This window comes from Trichechus manatus, unplaced genomic scaffold (genome assembly GCF_000243295.1).
Source record: "Trichechus manatus latirostris isolate Lorelei unplaced genomic scaffold, TriManLat1.0 scaffold00059, whole genome shotgun sequence".
Lineage (NCBI taxonomy): Eukaryota > Metazoa > Chordata > Mammalia > Sirenia > Trichechidae > Trichechus > Trichechus manatus.
In genome coordinates this window covers 12,660,981-12,688,560 of record NW_004443995.1, presented here as the reverse complement: position 1 = coordinate 12,688,560, position 27,580 = coordinate 12,660,981, and the positions used below count along the sequence as shown (strand labels likewise).

General features: G+C 40.3%; 1 protein-coding gene across 1 annotated transcript in view; it reads left to right on the top strand.

The window, feature by feature from the left end:
- CUNH4orf51 (chromosome unknown C4orf51 homolog) overlaps positions 1–27,580 on the top strand; it is a 66,380-nt gene that overhangs the window by 28,260 nt on the left and 10,540 nt on the right. The window contains exon 2 of the mRNA XM_004378868.1: positions 9,364–9,440. Coding sequence (XP_004378925.1) covers positions 9,364–9,440 — 77 coding nt within the window. The remainder of the gene's footprint in view (positions 1–9,363; positions 9,441–27,580) is intronic.

The window sequence follows — 27,580 nt, the reverse complement described above, 5'->3', positions numbered from 1 at the left end:
TTATTACTTGGTATTGCCTTGCCTTCCTCTCCATTAGAAGGTTCTATACCTACACCGTTTCTTCCCTCTTTTATTTTTCTGATCCTGTTGTCGATTACAGATTAACCTCTCAGGTTCCCTGTTGTAATTCTTTTGGTTTGGGATAGTCCTTAAGAGTTCATTTCCTAGGTTGGTATCTGGCTAGTACAATCCTGTGTCCTGGATTCAGCCTGTGGTCTGAAGTTGTTTGTTCTCAGATCGAAGGACTCCCTTTAATAATTCTTATAAGTTTGGTTTGGTTTTTACATAGTCCCTTAATTTCTGTTTGTCTGGAAATTACCTAATTTCACCATCATATCTGAACGACAGTTTTGCAGGATATATTATTCTTGGCTGGCAATTTTTTTCTTTCAATGTTTTATATGTCATCCCATTGCCTTCTTGCCTGCATGGTTTCTGCCGAATAAACCGAGCTTAGTCTTATTCTTTCTCCTCTGTATGTGACTTTTTTGTTTTTCTAGAGCTGCTGTCAGGATTCTTTGTTTGTCTTTGGTTTTGGCAAATGTGATTATGGTAAGCCTTGGTGATTTTCTTTTGGGGCCTATCCTATATGGGGTTCGCTAAACTTCTTGAATGGTCAGCTTTTCATCTTTCATGATATTGGGGAAGTTTTCTGTCAGCAATTCTTCAATGATCCTCTCTGTGTTTTCTGTTTTCTCCCCCTGTTCTAGAACTCCGATCACTTGCAGATTTTTGCTTTTGAATGTATCTCACATAATTCTCAGGGTTTCTTCATTTTTCTTTGTTCTTTTTTCTGATTTTTCCTCAGAGTTGTATCCAAGTGTTTGTCTTCAATTTCGCTGATCCTGTCTCCCACCATTTCAAAACCTGCTCCTCAGCCCTTCTATGATACTGTACATTTCTGAAATCTTTTTGTTTATCTTTTGGATTCTAATTGTTTTTGTATGATTTCTAACTGTGAATTTATTTTAGCATTTTGTTCCTGTATTATTTTCTTGAATTCTTCCTTTTTTTGTCTGCCTTTTCCATGAATTTTTCTATTTTTTCTTCCTTTTTGTCTGCTTTTTGCTTCAACTCTTGGATAATTCTGAATATTAGAGATTTGAATTCCTTATGAGATAGTTCTGGTGCCTTTTCTTCTACTGGAAACTCATCTGGTGTTTTATTTTGGACTCCTACTGGAGCAATCCTGTTCTGTTTTTGTAAATGTTTTGATATTGTCTGCTATCTTTGGGGTATTCAGTAATTATTTTCCTTGTTTATTGACTGTAGATTTGTTTGTTTCTTCCTGCTTTTTTGCTTTATTTGGTTATGTCTGAGCAGGTGAGCTGTGCCTTCTTTGTTGTTTGCTCACCTGTGGACACGATACTTTTCACCTCTTTCTCCAATGGCAGGGTCATTCACTCAGGTATGGTACAGCAGAGCAGGTCCAGTTGAAGGGGAGTTGCTGGGATGGGTTGTTTGTGGCACGTAGTAAGCCCGACAGGGCAGACCTGGAATCAGTGTAGGGCAGGTTCTGGTTGGCCATGTTAGTGCTGCTTGCGAGTGTGATTTTCAGCACACGGTGCAGGTAGGCAGGAAGGAGGCGGGGGGAGATTGTGATGTATGGAGCTAAGATGGGTATGGGAAAGAGGAGAGAGAAGAAAGGAACAGGAGTCAAAAACATACACACAAACAAAAAAGAGTGCTAAAGGAGCTTACTATTAGAGTGGAGAGATGAGAAACTGAGAAATGGAGAAAAACTAAAATAAAAAAAAAGGTAAAAGAAAAAAATGAATGAATAAATACTGGAGAAAAAGAAAGAAAGAAAAGCCCCCAGAGATCCCACTGGTGCAGCTGCTAGGACAGAGGAAGTTGCTCCCAGGCTGTGAAATACAGCCTGGCTAGAAGGGGTAGAGGTAGCACACAGTGCCAGGTATTCAGGAGACAGGAAGAGAAGGTAGGTATAGAGAGACGAGAAACTGGAAATGAAGAAAAACAAAAAGGGGAAAAGAGAGAGAATAAAACAAAACAAAGAACCCACCCACCCCAAAAGAAAAAAAAACAAGAAAAAAGAAATGCCCTCAGGGATGTCACCGTGTATCCGTGCAGAGTAAGGGAGTAGCTCCCAAGCTGCATGGTAGTGCCGGGCTAGAGGGACTTCCCAAGCCGAGAAAATAAAAAGAAAACAAACAAATCAAAACAAAACAAACAAACAAACAAACAAGAAAAGCCCCGTGGCGACACAGGCCGGGAAGCAGTTTCACAGTAGAGCAGTGTTTCACAGCCTTTCAGGAAGAAGCAAAGATGGCACACAGAGCCAGGTATTTGAGAGAAAAGAGGGGGAGGTGGTGAGAGGTAAGGAAGAAATCTAATGAAGTAGAAAAAAGCAACACCAGCAGGCAACAAATGGCACTCAGGGAGCCAGCCAGTGAGGGCAGGTGGAATCCAGGCAACACCATGGTGAAGCCAGCGCTTCCTGGCCAAAAGACTGTGGCCACAGGAAGCAGAGGAGGTCGAGTGGGGGTGAAGAAGTGTGGGGTGTGGGAAAGCGTATATCGCTGGTTACCGGTTGTTCTGTCTCCTGCTGGAAGCTCCCTGAAGCTGCTTTCCGTACCCCCTGTTCGCTGATCTCCAATAAGTGTCCAAGATGGCGGATCCATGCTGCAGTAGCTGATAGGGGACCTCTGCATGTATCTCTCCTTGCTCTCTGTTCTTGGTCAGTTTCTTATTCCATTTGGTGCTTGGCTGAGTTCTTTATCTCTTCATTTGATGCTTAGGGTTTCAGGATTGACATGTGACTCTGTTTAACTTAGTTTTTTGGATCTTTGCTGTGGAGGGATGGTGTAGTGCTTCTGTCTATAGCACCATGTTGCCTGGAAGTGAGTTGTTGGATTTTCTTGTAGATTTTAGAGTGTTCTTTTGTATTGTTTGCAAGATGATATATATTAGCACACCATAGTTAGCTGATGGGAATGATCCAGCAGAGAGAGAAATTAATGATGCAGGAGTGTTGTAACAAGAGGGAAGGCAGAAGAAATGAGCACAGATACAGGTAGGTTTGTTGATTTGCTGAAAGGAGAATGAGCACTTCCCTGTATGGTGATTTCTCTTAAAAGAAAAAGAAAAAAGAAGAGGTCATCTTTTGTGGGGAGAAAAGCTTGGAATTGGTATGGGAGGCTTGAGGAGTGAAGAACCCAGAGATGGTTGAAAATGAAAAAGCCACCTTATTTGGGAAATTTAGTAGGATTACTTGACAGTGTTGAAAGCCCATTTGAGATTTATAATCAGTACTTGACAGCCTCATGTGGAATTTTTCTCCCACAACATTCATCTGTGTGGGGGAAAGGCACAAAGTAGAGAGATGGTCAGAGTTAACTAGCTTTGGGTTTTTACAGGCTGGAGTGAAGGAGGGAGTGAGGAGCAAGGAAGCTGAAGGGATTTTCAAGGGAGTGATTATAGAGATTGCCAAGTTGGAAAGGAAGACAAAAGAGGGGCCTGGTGAGAGTTAGTAATAGTGGAGTTAGAATAAGCAAAATAATTAAACAGTTGGCATACGACAGTCAAATGTTTATTGAGCGCCTACTATGTACTGAGTGGTATATCTTGATCACATAACCTCCATAAAAGAAGTGGATTTTGCTGAAGGGAAGAGAAACGGTCTGGAAGCAGAAATGAGGAGTCTCCAGGTCATGTGCTATGAGAGGTGTGAGGAAAAACAGAGGCCTTTGCTGAGAGAACTTCAGAGGAGGCTGTGCTCTCAAGGGACAGTTGGTTCCCTTAGGGAAGAGGAAATGGTAAGTTTCTAACAGGGATAGGAGTGAGAGCTGGTGATGTAGAGGAGTTTTTGGATAAAATTGAAAATTCCAAATGTAACAGTGGATGAGTTGAGAGGAGAGGGGAGCTTGGGGCGTTGGGTCAAGGGGTTGATCAGACCAATGTGAGGATGATCATGGTGCAAATTAATGCCTGGGGAGGCCTGCCTGGTCTTCTGGCAGTGAGTGAGATACATTGGGAAGTGAGGCTCGATGGAGCGAGATCTGATGGTCCTTAAGAGCAATGGTTCCTACACTCGCTAGATTATGAAAACTATCAGTTCTTGCTAAAAATTAAAATTCTCAAACCTCTCTTCTCAGAAAGTCTGATTATGAGGCACTGATGAGTCTGTATGTTTAACAAACACTCCAGATGATTCTTATGATCAGAAAACATTGGGAAATACTGCTTTGGAAGACAGTGAAATATCTGTTACAGCAACATGGCCACTTGATACCAAACCTGATGTAGCTTCAGGAGCTTCTAAGCCATCACTCTTTCATGAGGCACTGGATGTTAAGGTTTTGTCCTCTAGTTTCCTTTACATCCTAGGGCAAGACTTGCTTCCCCATCTCAACCTTGGACTCCTCCAAGGGGCCTCATTGTCGATCAGGAAAAATACAAACCCAGGAAAGATGAAAAGCTGTGATAAGATGACTGGGTCTTTCAGGATAATCCCACACTATTTGAAAAGCAATGATTTTCCTTTCTGAATTGGTACTTAGACAAATTCTGAGTGAAAAACAAACAGCATGTTGGGTCATGCTTCTCAAACGTAGTAGCACTGTGTTAGGGCTTACTAGAAGCCACAGGATAAATACCAAAAAATCCAAACCTATTGCCATCGATTGCAACTCACAGCAACCCTACAAGACAGAATAGAACAGCCCTATAGGGTTTCCAAGGCTGTAATCTTTAAGGCAACAGACTGCCACATCTTTTTCCCGCAGAACAGCTGGTGGATTCAAACTGCCAACCTTTCGGTTAGCAACTGAGTGCTTAACCACTACACCACCAGGACTCCTTAGAGGATAAATAGGGTGTGTTAGCTTGTTACATGGGGGCATTGGTGCTTCAGTGGTAGAATCCTCACCTTTCTTGTGCGAGACCAGGGTTCAATTCCCAGCCAATGTACCTCAAGCACAGCCACCTAAGGGAACCAGCTGTCCCTTGAGAGCACAGCCTCCTCTGAAGTTCTCACAGCAAAAGCCTCTGTTTTTCCTCACACCTCATAGCACACGACCTAGAGACTCCTCATTTCTGCTTCCAGATGATTTCTTTTCCCTTCAGCAAAATCCACTTCTTTTGGGAGATTATGTTATCAAGATATACCACTCAGTACATAGTAGGTGCTCAATAAACATTTGACTGTCATATGCCAACTGTTTAATTATTTCCCTTATTCTAACTCCACTATTACTAACTCTCACCAGGCCCCTCTTTTGTCTTCCTTTCCAACTTGGCAATCTTTATAATCACTCCCTTGAAAATCCCTTCAGCAGAGCTTTTAGACTAAGATAGACTAGGAAGAAAAGCCTAACAATCTGCTTCTGAAAATAAGCCTATGAAAACCCTATAGATTACAATGGTTTGATCCACAATCAGTCATGGGGATGGCACAGGATTGGACAGCATTTTGCTCCATTGTGCATGGGGTAGCCATGGGTCGGGGCCCAACTTGATGGCAGCTATCAACAACAACAGCAAGTTTGTTATAGCAGCAATAGAAAAGTAATACAGGTGAAAAAATAGAAACTTTTTATAATAAAGGAAAATATAAATATAGCATGATATAAATGTTCATAAATGTTTAAATTGAAGTAGTAAATATATAAGAAAATTAGTGCTTACCTGTAACAGATAAAAATGAAATAAAAAATGCCACTTACAACATTATTAAAATATGTCATCTCTAGGAATAAATATAACAAAAGATGTGCAAGATCTCCATGCAGAAAACTATAAAACTTTAGTGAAAGAAAATAAAGAAGATCTAAGTAATTGGAGAGATAAACCATCTTATGGTGTTGGTGAAGGATACTGACTATTCCATGGACTACCAGAAGAACGAGCATATCTTTCTTGGAAGAAGTACCGCCAGAATGCTCCTTAGAAGCAAGGACTGTGAGGCTTCATCTCACTTACTTTGGACATGTTATCAGGAAGGACCAATCCCTGGAGAAGGACATCATGTTTGGTAAAAAGTGAAAAAGAAGAAGACCCTCAACAAGATGAATTGACACAGCAGCTGCAACAATGGACTCAAACATAACAATAATTGTGAAGATGGCACAGAACCGAGCAATGTTTCATTCTGTTATACACAGGGTCACTATGAGTTGGAACTGACTCAACGGCACTTAACAACAACAACCCGTGTTCTTGGATTGGAAGACTGACTATTGTAAAAATGTCAGTTCTCCCAAATTTATTTGTATATTCAATTCAATCCCAATCAAAATTCCAATAGGTGTTTTTGTAGAACTTGACAAAATTATTCTAGTATTTATATGGAAATGCAAAAGGCTAGGAAATAGTCAGCACGCTCCCAAAAAAGAACAAAGACTTATTATAACAAGATAACAAGACATATTACAAAGACTCAGCAATTAAGGGCGGTATTACAGAAAAAAGATAGACAAATAAACCAATGGCACAGAATAAAGAGCCCAGAAACAGAGCCATTCATATATGGACACTTGATTTATGACAAAGCTGGCAAAACAGTGTTTTCAATTCCAGGCAGAGTAATCCCTAATTAATGACCTAAGTGTAAAAGGCAAAATAATAAAACCATTAGATGCTAACACAGAGCATATCTTGATGATTTTGAAGTTGGCAATGATTTCTTAAACAGAACACAAAAAGCACTACCCACAAAGAAAAAGATAGATGTCTTAGTTATCTAGTGCTGCTATAACAAAAATACCACAGGTGGGTAGTTTTTAATGAACAGAAATTTGTTTTCTCACAGTTTAGATGACTAGAAGTCTGAATTCAGGGCACCAGCTCTTAGGGAAGGCTTTCTTTCTGTGTTGGCACTGGGGAAGATCCATGTCTCTTTTTGTTTTCTGTTCCTTCGTTCCTTGCTGATCTTCATGTGGCATGGCATCTATCGTCCCTCATCTGTGCTTCCTTGCTTCTGTATCTAATCTGCTCTTTTTATGTCTCAAACATGATTGGTTTAAGACGCACCCTACACTGATATGGTCTCATTAACATATCAAGAAAACCCTATTCCAAATGGGATTACATTCACAGCTATACCAAACAACTGCCTTCAAGTCAATTTGGACTCATAGTGACCCCATAGGATTTCCAAGGCTGTAAATCTCTACAGAACCAGACTGTCACGTCTTTCTCCTACAGAGCCTCTGGTGGTTTCAAATCTCCAACCTTCTGGTTAGCAGTTGATCACTTTAACCACTGAGCCACCAGGGCCCCTGTCCACAAATATAGGGGGTAGGATTTACAACACATATTTTTTGGGGATACGATTCAATCCATAGCAATAGATAACAGATTGGACTACCTTAAAATTAAGTACAGTAGTTCTGTTCAATTAAGAAAATGAAAAGACAAACCACAGAGAGGAAGAAGCTATTTCCAACTCAGTGACTAACAAAGGCCTCATAACTATGATAAATATAAAGAACTCCTAAATATTATATGAGAAAGACAACCCACTAAAAAAATGGGAAAGACTTTAATATGAAGCCCAATAAACCAAGATATCCAAACAGCCAAATAAATATTCAAAAGATGATCATCAACCTCATTAGTAGTCGGGAAATGTAAATTAAAACTGCAATGAGCTAACTCTCCACACCCTCCCAGAGAAGTTAAAATTAAAAAGGCCATAAATACTAAGTGTTGGTGAGAATGTGGAACAATGAGATCTCATATTGATAGAAAAACAATTTGGCCTTATCTTTTAAAGCTGATGCTGTACAAACTCTGACTTAGCAATTCTACTTCCAAGTATATGCCCAACTGAAAAATATTTTCACTTGTGTACCAAGAGACATGTATGAGAATGTTCATAGCAACATTTTTTATAATAGACAAAAAACTTAAAACCAAATATAGACTAAATACTATTCATCTACAGTAGAACGGATGGACAATGGTGTATATTCATACAATGGAATACTATATAGCAGTGAATATGAACAAACTATGGTTATGCTCATTAATGTCACAAACAGGGTAGAATGTTTTGAGCCAGACACAATACATCCTATATAATTCCATTTATATATATTTTTAAAAGCCCAAGTCAAACTATAGTGTTTGGATATGTCTGCTTCGGTGATAATAATATAAAGAGAGGCAAGGAAATGATTCCCATAAAAGCAGGAAAATGGTCCACTACCTATCTCAGAACCACCTGCTCCAAACCTATTAAAAAATAACTATGAAGGCTGGACTTAGAAATCTGCATTTTAAAATAAATACCCTCAGGTGATTTGATTGTTTCTGTAGGGGAACAAAAGAAAGACGCAGGGTGGGATGCAGGAAAAGAAAGAATCAAGGATGATTAGGACTTGTTTGTTAAGAGTTAGGCTGCTAACCAAAAGGTTGGCAGTTGAAATCCACCAGACACTCCTTGGAAACCCTCTGGGGCAGTTCTTGGAATTGACTCAATGGCAATGGGTATATGAGCATTTTAGGGCTTTTGGGACTGACATCAATTCCTGTTCTACTCCTACCTCTCACATACCGTCTGGAGCTTGGCGACCCTCCTCCCCACATCAAAGCCCATAGGACATGTTGTGTTGCACCCAAGGAATTGATGATTCTGTCCATTCCATACAAAATAACTTATGCTTCCCACCAGCCCCTGCTTGCCTAAAAAGAATGCCATTATCTGCATTCAGGGAAACTGAGATATAGACGTTTCATAAGATAGACACAGTATCTGTGAGTCCCAAGTTGTTCCACAACTATTAAATTCAAAGTTTTATTGGGAAACCAACAATAATTACTATAATTTTTCCTGTTCCTTTCATGTTGTTGTTTTGTGCTGTCAAGTCGATTCTGACTCACAGTGACCCATACGACAGAGTAGATCTGCCCCGTAGGGTTTCCTAGGCTGTAATCTTTACGGGAGACGATTGCAAGGTCTTTTCTCCCGCGGAGATGCTGGTGGCTTTGAACTGCCAGCCATTCAGTTAGCAGCCGAGTGCTTAACCTTTGCACTACCAGGGCATCTTGTTCCTTTCATAGCACTTATCTTATTTTGAAAAGAACTCCCTAGAGAAACATTCATAAATCCTGTTAAAACAATTATGAACTTAATGTTTGAGGCTTTCATGCACAAATGTGGGAAATTTTATGACAAATCAGAGAGCAAACAAATCAGTAAAGACAGAATGAGAATGTCCAACCAGGACTGATTTAATGACAGTGTGGGGTTATGGGAGGGTGTGAAGAGAAGGAAAGAGAATAAGCAAAAGCTTAAGAAATGAAATGAAAAGATGAGTGAAAATTCCTGTAAGTCCATAGGTGAGGTGTAATTTATAAACCCATAAATTTATAACTTGTTTCTTCTACTTATTTCTTCAGGATGTCATTGCCAAACAGCTCTGCCTATAATCCTACACTCTACCGGGCTGGTACCCAAAAGACTACAGATGTTAAAGGTAAATGCAGCATATCAGTTTTTCTGAGCATATCCCTTTTGCAAAGTTGCTGTGTTTATAATGTTTAGGTTCTTGGTTGTAGTACATATGGTTTCCATTTGTTTCCTAAAGGCAATGGTGCCTTTAGCAAGAAAACAAGCATGACACTATGGAAAACAGTATGGTACTTCCTTAAAAAGCTAGGAATAGAAATACCATATGATCCAGCAATCCCACTTCTAGGTATATACCCTAAAGAAATGAGAGCCATGACAAGAATATACATATGTACATCCATATTCATTGCAACATTATTCACAATAGCAAAAAGATGGAAACACCCTAAGTGCCCATCAACAGACGAATGGATAAACAAACTGTGCTACATACACACAATGGAATATTATGCAATGATAAAGAATAACAATGAATCTGCAAAACGTCTCACAACATGGATGAATTTGGAGGACATGCTGAGTGAAATAAGTCAATCACAAAAGGGCAAGTATTGTATGAGACCACTATTATTAAAAAAAAGTTTACACACAGGAAAAAAAAATGTTTTCTTTGATGGTTACCAGGAAGGAGGGGGAGGAGGGAAAATTACTAACTAGATAGAAGATGCATGTTAATACTGGTGAAGGGAAAGGCAATACACAATATGGGGGAAGTCAGCACAACATGACCAAGGCAAAGGAAGACACTGAGGAGAACGCAAAAATAAAGGCTAACTATGGTAATTACTATAATATAGACAATCCTGCAACAAAAGTGTTAACAAACAATCTATGAATTGATACGTGGGTAGATAGGTATGCTTAAGAGATGTGGGAGGGTGTAAGGGAGCACACCCACCTGCAGATATAGGTTTGGTTGTGGATATTTCTACCGACATAATTGTAGGTGCTGCATATATATTAATATAGACAATAGAGTACCACAAGGGGCACAGTCATGGAAACTTCTTAGACATAACCAAACACCTTGTGGGATGAACTTCCTAGGCTCAAGGTGAAGGACCATAGACTCAGGGGACATCTACATCAATTGGCACAACATAGTTCATAAAGATAATGTTCTGTATCCTACTTTGATGAATAGCATCTGTGGTCTTAAAAGACTGTGAGTAGCCATTTTGTGAGTAGCCATTGGTCTCTTCCCTTCCAGAGAAAAGGGGAGTGAAGAAAACCAAAGACTCAAGGGAGCAATTAGCCCAAAGGACTAATGGACCACTTGAACCAAGCCTACATGACCTCGAAACCAGAAGAACTAGATGGTGCCCAGCTACCACTACCAACCTCTGTGACTGGGATCACAACAGAGGGTTCCTGGCAGACTGAAGGAAAAATGTAGAACAAAAAATCAAATTCACAAAAAAGACCAAACTTACTGGTCTGACAGAGACTGGAGGAACCCCTGAAACTATGGCCCTAAGACACTCTACTGATCAGGAAGCCATTCCTGGAGAATACCATCTAGCCAAACATTAGACAGGCCCATAAAATAAGCAATAACACCCAAGAGGAATGTGTTCCTTAGAACAAGCAATCATATGAGATTAAAAGGACAATGTTTGCCCAAAAGCAAAGGTAAGAAGGCAAGAGGGGGTTAGAAAATCCAGACAAAAGGAAACAGGGAACCCAGGGCAGAAATGGGAAGAGTCCTGACACACTGAGGGAAATACAAAGAATGTCATGGAACACTTTATGTACAAACTATTGAATGGGAAACTAATTTGCTCTGTAAACTTTCACTTAAATCACAGTAAAAAAAAAAATTTAAAAAGGAAAAGGAAACAAACATGTTCTACTCAATTTATTGCTCTTAAAAATGACAGTTATTCTGGGCAAAAAAAAGGTTCTCCTCCATATTAGTCTCAGAATGTAGCTTCCACTAGAATTTGGAGCTCTAGGTAATGTAATCGGAGCCCTGGTGGCACAGTGATTAAGAGCTACGGCTGCCAACAAAAAGGTCATCAGTTCAAATCCACCAGCTTCTCCTTGGAAACCCCATGGGGCAATTCTACTCTGTCCTATAGGGTCACTATCAGTCAGATTTGACTCGATGGCCACGGGTTTTTGTTTTTTGTTTGTTTTAAGTAATGTAATCTGAGTTTTACTGTATACACCAAAGAACTAGGAAGAGAAATCAAAGTTATGAACCATAAGCTAGTAAATATATTTACTAATTTATATCTACCTTTAAAGCTTCTGCCTTCCACTGTTTTAGTTAAATGAGGTTAACACTTGTTGTTTGCTGCCCTTGAGTTGGTCCCAACTCATGCACAATGAAACAAAAGCTTCTCAGTCCTGCACTATCCCCATTATAGGACTGTTGTGATCCTTAGGGTTTTCACTGGCTGATTTTTGGAAGTAGATCGCCAGGCCTTTCTTCCTAATTCATCTTAGTCTGGAAGCTCTGCTGAAACCTATTCAGCATCATAGCAACACACAAACCACCACTGACAGAAGAGTAGTCCCATATGGAAGGTGAGAATTCTACCACTGAACCACCAATGCCTTATATGTTAACACTAGCTAATATATGTTGTTGTTGTTGGTAGGTGCTGTTGAGTCAGTTCCAACTCATAGCAACCCTATATAAGCCCCCAAAATCCAGTTGCTTTAGTGCAACACACGATTTTTTTTTTCTTCATTTAAAGGTCAAGGTGGCTGTCCTGCAGGCAGCCTTCATTATGGTGGTTTAGGGACACAGGCTTCCTTCATCTTGTGGTTCCACCATCCCTTGGAATCCCCAGTCCTTTGTCTCCAACTGGCAGATGTGAGATGAAGGGTAGGGAAGGTGCACACAGCATGTATGCTTACATTCCAAGGGGAGAAGTAGTTACAAGGCCCCACCTAGATGCCGGAGGGCTCAGAATTAGGTCCCTTGACTGGGTGGCCACTTCCTAGCAACAACTGCACACTACAGAAGGGGAGTTCAAATGGTGGCCAGCTGACCCTCTCTGCCACACACTCAGATTTTGAGGAGGAGACAATATGTTTTTCCCATATAATTCCATTTCTCAGGGTTAAATCTTTAGAAGTTTAACAAGACTAATGATTGTAATCTCAAATTAGGATTTTTAGCACTTTGCAAAATATGCTGGTAATGTTTGCCCATTTGTATTTAAAAGTTTAATGTGGGGAGGGCAGTGGAAGGTGGGAAGAGTTATCCTGCAGCCTTATAGTATTTTCCTAAATAATGGAGATAAAGGTTTTTAATGGTTGCCACTACTCTGCTGGCTTTCCTGATAAAACTTGATTTTATAAGACTAATACGTTTGAGATGGGTTTTATGTGTCTGTTTTGGATTGCATTATTCTATGTCTCCAAAAAATATGTGTTGTAAATCCTAACCTCTATGCCTGTGATTGGAGCCCTGGTGGCTCAGTGGTTGAGAGTGACGGCTGCTAACCAAAACGTCAGCAGTTCGAATTCACCAGCCGCTCCTTGAAAACCTTATAGGACAGTTCTACTCTATCTTATAGGTTCGCTGTGAGTCAGAATCGACTCAACTGCAACAGGTTTGGTTTTTGTGGTATTCCTGTGGTTATAATCCCACAGGGGAATGGGTTGTCTTTGTCATGTTAGTGAGGCAGGATTAGTGTAGGGTGTATCTTGAGTAAATTTCTTTTGAGATCAAAAGAAATTAAATAAGCAAGTGAGAGAAGCAGAAAGGAAGAGAGATGCCAAGTCATGTGAAGACTGCCCAAGAGCAGAAGCTCAGAAGAGATAAGGATCTTCCTGCAGAGCTAGCGGAGAGATAAAGCTTCCCCCTAGAGCCAGCAACCTGAATTTGGACTTCTAGCCTCCTAAAGTGTGAGAAAATAAGTTTGTGTTTCTTAAAACCATCCGCTTGTGGTATTTCTGTTATAGCTGTACTAGATAACCAAGACAGGATTTAGTACCAAGAAGTGGGGGTGCTGCTGTAGCAGATACCTAAAATGTGAAAGTGGTTTTAGAGTTGAGTAATGGATGGAGGCTGGAAGAGTTTTAAGGTGCTGAAGCCTGGAAACCTTGATGGTGTAGTGGTTAAGAGCTATGGATGCTAACCAAAAGATTGTCGGTTCAAATCCATCAGGCACTCCTTGGAAACCCTATGGGGCAGTTCTGCTCTGTCCTATAGGGTCGCTATGAGTCGGAATTGACTCGACAGCAACAAGTTTGGTTTTTGTTTTTGTTTTTATAGTAAAAGCCTAGATTGCCTTGAAGAGACTGTTGGTAGAATTATGGATGTCAAAGGAAATTCCGGTAAGGGCTCAGAAGAAGCATACCAACAGAATATTGCTAGAAATGAGGATGTTAAATGTGCTTCTGGTGAGACTTTAAAAGAAAATGATGAATATGTGATTGAATAATGGAGGAACATTGATGCTTTTTATGCAGTGGCAAAGAACTCGTCTGAATTATGTTCAAATGTTTGGTGGAAGGTAGAACTTATAAATGATGAACTTGGATATTTGGCTCAAAAGATTTCTAAGCAAGATTTTAAAGGGGCCACATGGTTTTTCCTTGCTGTTTATAGTAAAATATGAGAGGAAATAGATGGACTTAAAAATTAACTGTACAAAAGGAAAACAGAACTTAGATCTGGAAAATTCTGTAGTACAAACTAAGGACAGGTGTCTTAGAATGTTCACCAAGGACGTGACTACACAATCTTTTGTTAAAGAGGTTAAGCCTGTGACTGAAGGATGTAACCAACTACCACAGCAAAAAATCCATCAACTTAGACTGAAGGGGACAGAGAAAGAATGAAAGAAAAGAATACTGTCTGCCTCTTGGAATTCTACAGGCAGGAAACAGGCCAAAGGAGCTACATCTGTTGTCCTACAAGAAAAGAAAAGGACCATCCCTGGAGCAACTGGAAGATCAGCAAAACTGTTGGAAAGAGCAGGAGAAGCAGGGCCTTCTCGGTTTCAAAGAGTGGGGCCATGGTCTCTTGGATCTCAAAGGGTGGGGCCACAGCCTTCTGGATCTCAAAGGGTAGGGCCATAGTCTCCTAGGTTTCAAAGAGTTGGATCTTTGCCAACTTGTTTCTGGAGTGTGGGGCTGCTGTTAAGGTGTGCCAGGGGGATGGGGCCACCACCCAAAGCTGAGGGGGCAGGACTGACCTGCTCAAGGGGCAGAAGAACAGGGCCTGCCAAGGCTGAAGAAGTGGAGTTGCCCCTCAGATGGACTAGAAGAATGGGGCCACCAAAGCCAAGGGAGCAGAGTTGCCATCCCAGTGAGTCTGGTAGGTGGAGCTGAAGCCCAGGGCCGAGAGGCCTCCACCCAGGATCCAGAGGGCGCAGCCAACACCCAGAGTCGGGAGGGCAGGGCCATTGCCCAGCTCATCTCAGAGAACAGAGGATTATTTTTAAGCCTTGAGAACTAATGTAAATTGCTGTGCTGGATTTTGGACTTGCTTGGTGCACATTATCCCTTCTTTCCCTCAAATTTCTCCCATTTATAATGGAAATGTCTACACTGTGCCTGTTCTACCATTGTATTTTGGAAGCAGGTAACTTGTAGTCTAGATTTCACAGGTTCACAGATGAAGAGGAATTTTGCCAGAGGATGAAATATGCTGAAATTTTCTCCCATATTTGATTCAGATGCTTCAGAAGATGAGATTTTGGCCTTGGAGTTGATTTGAGACTTTTGCAATGATGTAGTGGGGTAAATGTGTTTTGCACATGGCAAGAACATATATTTGCGGGTCCAGAGGGTGGAATGTTATGGATTGAATTATGTCCCCACAAAATGTGTTGTAAATCCTAACCTCTATGCCTATGGTTATAATCCCATTTGGGAATAGGTTGCCTTTGTTATGTTAATGAGGAAGGATTAGTGTAGGATGTATCTTGAGTCAATCTCTTTAGAGATACAAGAGAGATTAAACAAGCAAGCAAGAGAAACAGAGATGGGGGAAGAGAGATGCCAAGCCACATGAAGATTGCCCAGGAACAGAAACTCAGAAGAGATAAAGACCTTCCTCCAGAGCTGGCATAGAGAGAGAAAGCCTTCCCCTAGAGCCAGCACCCTGAACTTGGACTTTGGCCTCCTAAACTGTGAGAACATAAATTTCTATTTGTTAAAGCCATTCACTTGTGGTATTTCTGTTATAGCGCACTAGATGACTAAGACAGTGTCCCTCTATGGTTTCTTGAGACAAGAAGACAAGACAGCTAACCCTATGTGGTACTGTTAAAATCTGGAAAGACTATTCCCTCTGCCCTTTGCAATAATAAACACGTCATTCATAGTAAGTTAAGGAAACAGTGCTTCTGATCTGGGTGGCACCAAGTGCAATCCTATTACATTTATATTAATATTTGTGCCCTTCGCAATTCTGATTAGCCCCGCTAATCACCTATGGCCTGCTAGAGCTGATAACTGAGCAGCCCAGCAGTTGAATGGGTGGGAGTATTTAAGCGGTGGTAAATGAGCAGCAAAAGAAACAATTTACTACTCTATGATACATGTTACTTTGTTTTCCTATCTTCTCTCCTGTTTTTATAGTACAGTATTGGTAGGAGGAAAGGTAGAAATGACATAAGTGTATACTTTCATAATGATGCCTTATTAATGGATTTTCCCCATGTTGCCCTTTTCACTCTTCTCAAATAGTCATTTTAACTGATGGCTATTGTCTTTATTAAGAAGGGACAGTACATCAAGGCAGTATTAGTTAATTTGGTTGGCCAAATGAGAAATTCTTCTTGTGTTTCTTTTCAATTTCCATGTGTAATTTTTCAGATTATCAGCTTTAATTTTGCTAAAAGCCCCTCATGAAGCCAAAAAAATAAAACATGAAGGCAAATACCAAACTGTCAATACTAGCCAGCTGTATTAATTTGCTCACCATTATTGGACATTGGTCTGTTGAATATCCCTTTGTGGAAACTTATCCATTCATAGATGGGCAAATCAGATGAGCTGTGCTGAAGTATGATTCACAATCATCATAGGGAAAAAGAATCTCAAGGTCTGGTTAACAGCTGTCTTTCAAAGACTTCAGTCTATTTGTTCAGCTTTTGTTTTCCTTCTGCATGACTATTAATTTTCTTTCTAAGTGTCTTACTTGGGTTTGGTGGTGGCTTCTCTGACCCATTTCCCTCCTACATTCCATCACATGTTTATCTCTCACACTGAAGAAGTACAAAACAAAAGTTAATAAAAAGTATCATAAAGCTGCAATAAGACAAACAAATCATTAAACTAAATTCATCTTTCTCTCCATTTACAAACTCTCCTAAGACAGATTCCAGAAAGTTTTGTTTAATCACAAAGTTTCTCTTGAGCAGAAGTGTTATGAAGAATGTGATGGAATGTGGACTGGGGTCTTACTGTGATAGAATGCGACACAGCTAGACCAGCACACAATGGCTGTCCCTGACCTTCCTCTTGTTCTATGCTCCATACCTGTGTCCTACACCCGTGCCTCATTCAGATGAGCCCAAATCAGCCTTGCAAAGGGATGCACGGGCCTCTTTTATTCTTGCTGTTCCAGGAGATGTAATACATGCCAGGAAAAAGCTTTATATGGGACGACCACTCCAAACATAACGGATGTGTCAACAGGTGTAAGATCTCCTTGGGATATTTCTTAACCACAGATGACAAATTACAAGTCCCTGAAGTAGCCACCTGGAACTGCATTTATAGTATACAGCCTTTACCAGGATGACAATGTCTAGGAGAATATTGGCAAGAACCAAGTAATATTCTGAGAAAAGTGGGCAAGGTGCATATGGATGTAATGTAATTTCAAGAGTGTTTGTGTCAGAGAAGAAAGGGCCACATAAACCAGAGACTCCATCAGACTGAGACCAGAAGAACTAGATGGTGCCCAGCTACCACCAATGACTGCCCTGACAGGGAACACAACAGAGAGTCCCTGATGGAGCAGGAGAAAAGTGGGGTGCAGAACTCAAATTCTAGTAAAAAGACCAGACTTAATGGTCTGACTGAGACTGGAGGGACCCCAGAAGACATGACCCCTGGACTCTCTCTTAGCCCAAAACTAAAACCATTCCCAATGTCAGCTCTTCAGACAAAGATTAGACTGGACTATGGGACATAAAATGATACTTGTGAAGAGTGTGCTTCTTAGCTCAAGTAGACACATGAGACTAAATGGGCAGCTCCTGTCCAGAGGCAAGACGAGAAGGCAGAGAGGGTCAGGAGCTGGTTGAATGGACACGGGAAATCCGGGGTGGAAAGGAGGAGTGTGCTGTCATAGTATAGGGAGAGCAACTAGGGTCACATAACAATGTGTGCATAAATTTTTGTATGAGAAACTAATTTGAACGGTAAACTTTCACTTAAAGCACAATAAAAAAAAGTATGTCCATTTTTAGCAATTTTTAACATCCTCCTTTTTCTCCTACTCCTTTACTCCCACTTTTATTCTTCTGCGAAGTCTTCCCCAAACCTCAAAAGACTTTCTAAAAGCAATAGGTGCTCATCAGACTACCCCATAGGTCATGTCTTGTTCACCCACTCCATTCTCCGTAAATGAGATGATGTCACATCTCATCGATATGTGGAATAAAATCCTAATTCTTTGCCAAGGCCTGCAAGGTCTTGCACAAATGTGACTCTGCCTGTCATTCCAGCCTCAGTTCATGCCTCTTCTCACTTTTGCTCACTCTGTTCCTGTTACATTGGCTTCTTTTAGTAACTGGAAAATGCCAAGTCCTGATACATGGTACAACATGGATGAAACTCTCTCTAAGACATAGTTGTGGTTCTTGTTAAGCACCATCAAGTCATCTCTGACTCACAGCCACCCTGTGTAAAACAGAACCGAACACTGCCCAGTCCTTTGCCATCCTTACAATCATTGCTATGTTTGAGCCCATTGTTGCAGCCACTGTGTCAATCACTTTGAGGGTCTTCCTCTTTTTAGCTGACCTACTTTACCAAGCATGATGTCCTTCCCCAGGGACTGGTCCTGATAACGTGTCCAAAGTATATGAAACAAAGATATCATACTGAGTGAAATAAATCAACAGCAAAAGGACGAATATTGTATGATCTTACTTACATAAAATAACAAGAATAGATAAATACATAGAGACCAATGGTTATTAGTGGTTACTAGGGGTGGGAGTGGGGAGGGAGTGAGGGAATCATTCTCTGGGAAGTAGTGAGTTTCTGTCTACGGTGATAGGAAAATTGACATCGATTAAGGGCAATGGTTACACAATTTGACTAATATACTGGTATCACTAATCAGTACACCAGAAAAAGGGCAAAATGGCAAATGTTGCATTATATGTAATTTTACAGAAACAACAAAACCAAAAAAATAACGATAAAAGAGTACAGCTGCTGATACTATTTAGGTATAACCAAATACCACCTGAGATTAATTTTCTTGGTCCGATGGCTTAGGTCATGGTTTCATAGGACAATCCAGTCAATTGGATTGTTTTTAAAGTTTCTCTTCCACCTCCTAGTTCAGTGAGTAGTGCCTGGGATCTTAAAAGCTTGTGACTAGCCACCCAAGATACAACAGTTGGTCTCTATTAGCCTGGAGCAGCAGCAGAAGAAAGAGGTCCAGGAATCAGAGAAGGAACTGGACTCTAGATCTACTAATAGTCTTCTTTGCCTTGACACCAGAAGAAGTGGATGGTGCCCAGCTACTATTACTGAACATTTTGATCAAGGACTCAATAGATGGATCCTGATCAAACGGGAGAAAAATGTGGAACATAATTTCATATTCCTATAGAATCCAAACCTACTGGACCCATTGAGACTGGAGGAACCCCCAAATCTATTGCCCTGAGATAATCTTTAAACCTTGAACTGAAACTATCCCCTGAAGTCATCTTTAATCAAACAACTGTTTAGTTCAATTGGTAAAAAATGTTTGCCTTGCATATTATGCTCTTTTAAAGAATTATCTATATGAGATCAAATTGACAACAGTAACTCTAGAGCATAGATGAGAAGTTTAGGGGGCAGTGAGTCTAAGTTAATGGGGATGGAATAATTTGGGTAGAGATAGCAAGAATGATGACACAACTTAAAGAATGTAACCAATGTCACTGAATTGTACATGTAGAAATTGTTGAATAAGTTTGTTTTGCTGTATTATATTTTAACCAAAAAATAAAATAAATATTTTTAAATGCCAAGCCATTTCCTGATTCAGGACCTTTACACATGCTCTTCTCTTTGCTGGAATGTAATTCTTCCCCTCTCTGATGAGCTGCACCTTCTGATCCTTCAGGTCTCAATTTAAATGTTACCTCTTCCGAGAAGCCTTCTTTGGTTATCATGTTTAAAGTAAATTCTCCACACTCCCCTCCCTTTTATTTTCTATCTTGGAGCCTAGTTTGCTTTCTATGAATCATTGTATTTGTTTACTTGCTTATTGTCTCTTTCCCCTTCTAGAATATAAGCTTTATGAAGGCAAGCACTTATCTGTCTTGTTTGTCTTCGTATCCCCAGCACCAGTTACAGGATTGAACACAAAATAGATGCCCTCTAGTTGTTCAAAACCACTTTTATGGCTCTTCCATAGTTGACATTTTCTTTCCCACCACATACTTCCCCATAAAGGCAGGTCGTCATTTACAATTTGTCTTCCAAAAGTTAATTTTATAGATTACTATCATAAATTAGAGCCCTGGTGGCACAGTGGTTAAGAGCTCAGGCTGCTAACCAAAAGGTTGGCAGTTCAAATCCACCAGCCGCTCCTGGGAAACCCTATAGGGCAATTCTACTCTGTCCTATAGGGTCACTATGAGTCAGAATCGATTCCACAGTAAAGGCTTATTATAAATTAGAAGTGTAGTTTTTATAGAAGCAAGACTTGAACAACTTGTGCTTCGAACACAAAGTTTGCACAACTTTGTGCCTTTTGAATCTTATGCAGTGCCCTGTAGAAGTGCAATACTTTAAAAATAGAATTAACAAATCACACATGGTGCTGTTGCCCATGTACATGATTTTAGTTGCACACAATCCTCCATTCTGTACCCCAGGTTCTGAAATGGGCTGAAGGAGATACAGCCAGGCAAACCCCAAATCTGAAACATCATGTATGAAAATATAAATAAGTGATTGCAGATGCAATTTGGAGTTTGAGGGAGAGAGGAAAGAGAGCAAGAGAATCACTGGTACTTGTAGAATTGGGGCTCAAGGCAGGGGAAAGTACCTTCCATTTCTTAGTAATGTGGGTGGGTGTCTTGTGGCATCCAAGCTTTCTTAATCTTGCTTCCATAATGTCTCAGGGATATGTCCCACTTTTGCTGTTTTAGAATTATTCCCAAAGCTTATTGTCCCTCGAGGTTGGTGCCCCAGGGCGAAGGTGGGAACAGATGGGTTTGGACATGCCTGAGTGTGGGGGAGGGCTTTTCTCACAGGTTCTCTAGTCTGCCAGAGAAAGGGACTATAGGTTGGCCTGGGCTAAGATTCTAAAGGGGAAAATAGCAGCCAAACCAGGAAACCTGTCCCTAGCTTTTCTAGGAAGGACTCTCTCACACCTTGGCCAGCAGAGGTGTTGCCAGGTGGAAACCCCAGGTTCTGCTCTGTGCAACTCATCTCAGCCAATAAACGAGAGACCAAGGTGGAAGAGTGGAAAGGCGTCTTTATTTCATTGTGCAAGGAAAGGAAACAGTCAGGGCTGCTGCCACCAAGACTGGCAGTGAAGGTGAGGGGGAAGGTTACTTTTAAGGGGTTTACAAGTAGGAAGTTTGTACAAGTTACATCAGCAACATTCTTAATCATACTACACAGGGACAATGGGGTTTACATATAACTTCATGCATTGCGTGTTCAGAAAATGACAGTTAAACTCCACCAGAGGTGAGGAAGTTACTATGTATGAGGTCTAAAAGGTTATCCTGAATGTCAACAAGGCACCTAAACCAGTTTCTGCCAATTTCCTCTAGTCTGGGGTCAGCAGTTAAGGAGAGGGGAACCAGGATTCTTTCTTTCTTTGTTTTTTATTGTACTTTAGATGAAGGTTTACAGAACAAATAATTTCTCATAAACAGTTAGTACACATATTGTTTTATGACAATGGTTAACAACCTCACAACATGTCAACACTGTCGCTTCTCAACCTTGGGGAACCAGGATTCTAATGTAAAGTTACAGGGCGTGTCAAGCAAAGGAACCAGGATTTTAATGTAAAGCTACTGGGCGTGCCAAACAAGAAGTGGTGGAATTTTCTGCAGCCTGGGGACCTGTCTTAGAGGCATCAGGGGCATCCCCTCTTCAAGGCGTCCTCTGCTCTGAAGTCCAAAAGTGGGACCAACAGACAGGGCTCTCACCTCCCCATCAACTCTACAAGGAGAAACCCTTGAATGAAACCCATTTCCCAAAGAAGTGAACTAGTTCTTATTCATCCCTTTCTGTGTGTGAGTCCAGAAAATCCTCTACTCATTACTATCTGAGTCGTTTCTACCCTGAGGTCACACCCTTTTCACTCCCACCATATACACTGGGCATGTTCTCCTAGCCCTTCCTCCACCATCTCCCCACAACTGGTGCTTGAAGGTAACTGACTTTACCACTTCCCTCCTGGTACACTCACAGGTCCATTCTGTCCAAGGCAGGAGAGGACTCAGAAAGGCCTTGTCATGAAAGCCATCATTGTCTTTTCCTAAGGTCATCCTTGTTTGCTTTCCATTGTTAACCAAGGAAAGTTTCCCTGAGGATATTTGATGGCCAGAGGGTTAGACTGCAGGCTACTCCCTCCAGTAACCACTGCCTTCATCCTTCCTCCTACCCTCACTCTAGGACTTGACAGCCTCGGGCTTCCTTGGATGTGCAGTGAAGGAGACAAGGTGACTTGGAACAAGCTTCCCTTGCCACAGGGTTCCCACCCCCAGTCCTCGCATGGCTGTCACAGTCAAAGAGTCTTCTCATACTGGGGTTTATTTTGTTTGCTGGCTAATTTGTATGCCCTGCTATTGGAAGTGCATGCATTTCTTATAAACTACAGAAACAACAAGATCATATTGGTCACCAATAAATCTAGGTGGAGTGACAAGCACTTAGCCTGAGATTGAACCTCACCACGCTAAAAAGTGCAGAAATGCTGAATCATTGCTGGCACACTCTAAAGAACCCAGGATGGTCCCCAGAATGCAGGAAATACCAATGTCCCTTCCAGGTGTTGAGAATTTCTCTCTGTCTCTATTTTAAATTAACAAAAGGTCTAATAAATGGTTAAATGTGTTTGCCGGAAAATATTCAACTGTAAGGCAACAGTTTCCAAATTCCCTGCAGAGACTGGACACAAGGGAACATTGGCAGCCAAGCTTGTTATTAAGAAGGTCACAAGATACCATCTGTTACTGTGTGCACTTTACTGTTCAAGCATAACATTAACTAGGAGGTGGCTGCAATTGATTTTCCCTGTGAACCCAAAAGACAGCACTACAGTGGACAGGACAATGATTTCAGTGGACTTGTGTGAACACACCATGAGTCTGCCTAAGGCTAAGACATGGGCTGGGGTTATGTGGGGAGAAGATGGGAAGAGAGCTAAGCATGGCTTCTAGGTCTGTCCTTCGTTGTGGCTCAAATGCTGGCTGACTTTCCTAATCTTTTTGTGCCTGGGTGAGCTATCTATAAAGTATGATAATAGCACAGCTTTCTTTACCTAGGTCCAATAAAAATTAAGTAATACACAATCTCATACACTCTATAATTTTGAAATTAAGGCAGATAGATGAAAGCCTTGTTCTTTTATTCACTTAAAAATTTTTTTTTCAATCTATAGAAAAGTTGAAAAAATAGTCAAACAAGACCCACATACTCTTCTCCTAGATTCACCAATTCTTAACATTTTACTAAAATTGTTAACATTTTGCTTTATCATGGTCTCTGCATGTTGGTACCTGTATATAATTCTTTGTTGAACTATTGAGAAGAACTTACAGACATCATAACAGTACATCTTTAAATACTTCAGCAGTAGTATTTAAGAGAAGAACATTCACTTACATAACCACAACATTGTCATACTCAAGGAATTTAACATTGATAAACTAATTTTTATCTAATAGTCATTTTTTTTATTAGTCAGGAAAGAAATTTACTGTGCAATCTATTCGGAGGGGAGTGGTAGTTCTATCGTAGAATTCTCACCTTCTGTGCAGGAGATCTGTTTCAATTCCCAGCAAATGCACCTCATGTGCAGCCACCACCCGTCTATCAGTGGAGGCTTGTATGTTGCTATGATGCTGAACAGGCTTCAGTGGAGCTTCTAGACTAAGACAGACTAGGAAGAAAGACCTGGTGATTTACTTCCAAAAATCAGCCAGTGGAAACCCTGTGGATCACAACAGTCTGGTCCTCTTTTGTGTGGGGTTGTCACGAGTCAACGGCTGACTCAACGGCAGCTAACAATAACAACAATCTGTTCTAGCGGTTAACAGTGCTCTTTTTAAAACAGTGATGCTTCATATTTTGGGGGCACTTTGAAAAATAAAATGAAAGATCTGGGCCCTACCTTCAGAGAAATATTTGTAAATGCACTTATACATGCAAACAATGCAGACATCTTGGACCCCTCCAGGGTGTCCATGGGCTCCAGGTTAAGAATAGCTAATGTTTGATGTGTTCAAACAAAAATCATACTAAGTCAATAATAGAAATTGATTGAAGTTTACTGAATATATGATTTGCAAATCAAGGTAACATTTCCAGTAACAAAAACCCAAACCAAACCCGTTGCCATTGAGTCAATTCCGACTCATAGCAACCCTATAGGACAGAGTAGAACTGCGGCATAGGGTTTCCAAGGAGTGACTGGTGGATTCGAACTTGGTTAACAGTCAAGCTCTTAACCACTGTCACCAGGGCTCCACATGTCCACTAGAATGTCAGAAATGTTTCAAAGATGAGAAGAACTTCCAAAATTCTTATACCAAATCTTATCGGCATTGCCATGGAAAAAAGAGTGGGAATAGAACTGATAAACAAATCTGTGGTCAAAAACCAAACCAAACTCATTGCTGTCCAGTTGATTCCAACTCATAGCAACCCTACCGAACTGCTCCATAGGGTTTCCAAGGAGTGGCTGGTGGATTCGGATTCAAACTGTGGACCTTTTTGTTAGCAGCTGAGCTCTTAAGCACCAGTGCTCCAATTTGTACTCGGGAAGGGTTTTCATACAGTATTGTCTTGAAGAACAACTAAAATAATTACTGATTTACCTTAAACATTGCTCCCAGTCTGACCTTTGGAGTCTGTTTACTGAAACTAACTGAATTCTTCAAAAGAGACAATGCCCAAGGCAAAATGGTTTTACTGGTTTATCTAGGCCATCATTTCACTCAAAAGTGACTTATAGGAACCAATTTCAAGGCTCAAGTTTCAAAAGGACATCTAAGGGCAATGGCCTGTGTGGATTACCCCAACTTTCATGAAAGCCAGAAATCAGGAATCTAGGAGAATTAAAATGGTTTTGCCAGGTCTAAATTCTGCTCCTTTGTGTACATACAGTTTAAGACCACAGTACTCAGGTTAAGGCCACAGTACTCCAGAAAGATGGAGAGCTTTTCTTCTTCACTTTCCAACATTATATTTTGTGTTCATGAATCTTCATTTCAAAGAACTCAAAAGTTTCAAGGAACTCAGAGATGGGTAGGTGGGAGATAGAATTATCCCCGATCTATTTTAGGGAAACATAACTACAAATAAGGCTGAGAGTTGTACTATGACAGACACCCAGCAGGTGGACTAAATGATTAGAATAGAAGATCTAGAAGAATACTTCCAAACTTGAGCCTCTGTAATTCTGTAAGAGCTGAAGCTCATAAGCCCACACTTGTTTTCTTGATCATTTACTTCTAGAAGCCAAATAAATACCTACAGCATTCTGTCAGAGTTGGCCCAATATTGAAGGACCTAATATCTAAGGGTAATGTCTTAGTTATCTAGTGCTGCTATAACAGAAATACCACAAGTGGGTGGTCTTAACAAATAAATTTATTTTATCACTGTTTAGGCGAGAAGTCCAAATTCAGGGTGCCGGCTCTAGGGGAAGTCTTCCTTCTCTGTCAGTTCTGGAGGAAGTTCCTTGTCTCTTTTCAGCTTCTGCTCCTGGGCGATCTTCATGTGGCTTGGCATCTATCTTCCCCCATCTCTGCTTACTTGCTTAGTTGCTTTCATACCCTACACTAATACTGCTTATTAACATAACAAAGAAAACCCATTCCCAAATGGGACCATAACCATGGGTATAGAAGTTAGGATTTACAATATATATTTCTGGAGGACACAGTTCCGTCCATAACAGGTAGAATGTGTTGGAAGTTGTTAACATTGTTAGTTTCATCAACAAAATCAACCAATTTGGTTAGAGTTCTGGGAGGTGGATACATGCTAGCAAATTTGGGTAACACTAATTGTCCTCAATTAAAATCCCAAACTGAAACTGCCATGGTCAGGTTGCATTGTGAGTTCTATTTTGTCAACTGCATTCTTGAGAAGAAAAATCATTAGCTAACCATATTCCAGCATTTGTGAACTTACTGGTGTTCTCCAGAAACAGACTAAGGAAAATGAGGGACATTTTTAGCTCAGAAAAATGACCACTTTTGACTAAAGGAGGGACATAAATGTGTGAATGTCTCATGTTGTGGCCTAGCACAGAGTCCCTGAGTGATGCAAATGGCTGCTAACTGAAAGGTCGGAGATTCAAGTCCACCAGAGGTGCCTCAGAAGAAAGGTGATCTACTTCTGAAAAATTAGCCACAGAAAACCCTGTGGAGCACAGGGTTGCCCAAGCTGGAGTATACTCTGTTGTAAGCAAAAAACATCACAAAGTTGAGTAAAGCAAAAAGAAAGTTTTATTCAGCATATATTCAAAAAGGCAAAAGTGAGAAACAGACAACCATGCTGCCAGAGCTAATGTCTGCTCGAATCCAAGGAAATATTACAGAATAGACAAAAGTGGGAAAACAGACAAGCACGCTGCCACAGCCATGTCTGCCCAAGTCTAAGGAAACTACAGAATAAGCAAGAAAGGAAAAACAAACAAGCATGATGCCACAGCCATACCTGCCCGAGTCCAAGGAACGTTACAGAGCCATCAGTATATATTAACATTATAAAATGGACAAAACCATTGAAAGCTTCACCTTTTCACAGATTGGCTAGAAACTGTGATCCTACATTTTGAATCGTTTTTCTTAACAGTCATTGGTACAGGTTTCAGTAACGATAGTCAGAAGGGTCTTCATTGGTCCAACGAATCTTCTATTCACTAAATGCTAATAGAAAAAGAGTGGAAAGTCTTTTGTGCTCTCTTTGATTGGTTTATGTGAAAGGTTCCCTAAAAGATATTTTCCAAGATTGTCCTAGCTATTGTCTTTATATCTCAGGGCCCAGTTGATATGTCCTTGTGAGTCCTTGTGAGGCCAGCTCCAGCTGGGTCACATTCTCTATGCTCAAGGACATAGATTCCAATATTATTTTCTAAATCAACTCGAGGGCATCTGAAAGGAAAAAATAGTCTAGCACAAATTTTAATGTCTTTTTTTTCCATAATGCATCAAATGACTCAATAAAACTTTCACAAAACTTTAATATTACAGAATTATATAATTGACTAATTAATAATTAGTATAATTCTCAAAAGAATGGGTGACAAAAAGCTAGTTAATGCCTCTGGAAGGACTATGGGATTTATAAAAGTCTTACAGAGTTTTGAAAGGCTAAGAATTCACAGCCAATAGAACAATAAGAGCTAATCATACAAGATAAACTTCTTATTCACCTGCTTTTATTGCAGCTATGAAAAAGTGGATTTTTCTTGAATTTAGTTAGATAATTATTAAAATCTTCTTTTTTTACTTTTGTTTAAGATACTTGGTTTTTTTGATTTTTAAAAAAGGTTTATCAGCATAAAATAGCACAAATAACAATGAGTAATTGCCAAAGTCTATTTACGAAAAATCATTCAAGTATACACTTAAAATGGGTGGATTTTACAGTATGTAAATTATACTTCAATAAAATTGTTTAAAAAAATACACCAGAGCTTCTCGAGACCTTGAGAAAAATGCACAGCCTTGGACTTTCCATATAGTCTTGGTTCCCTCTGATCCTAAGTGAGCAAGCTGTGTATTATAGTAGCACATCCCAGGCATAAAAATGTTAGCCCCTCCTAGAAGTTCCAGAACGTTTACTCTGAGT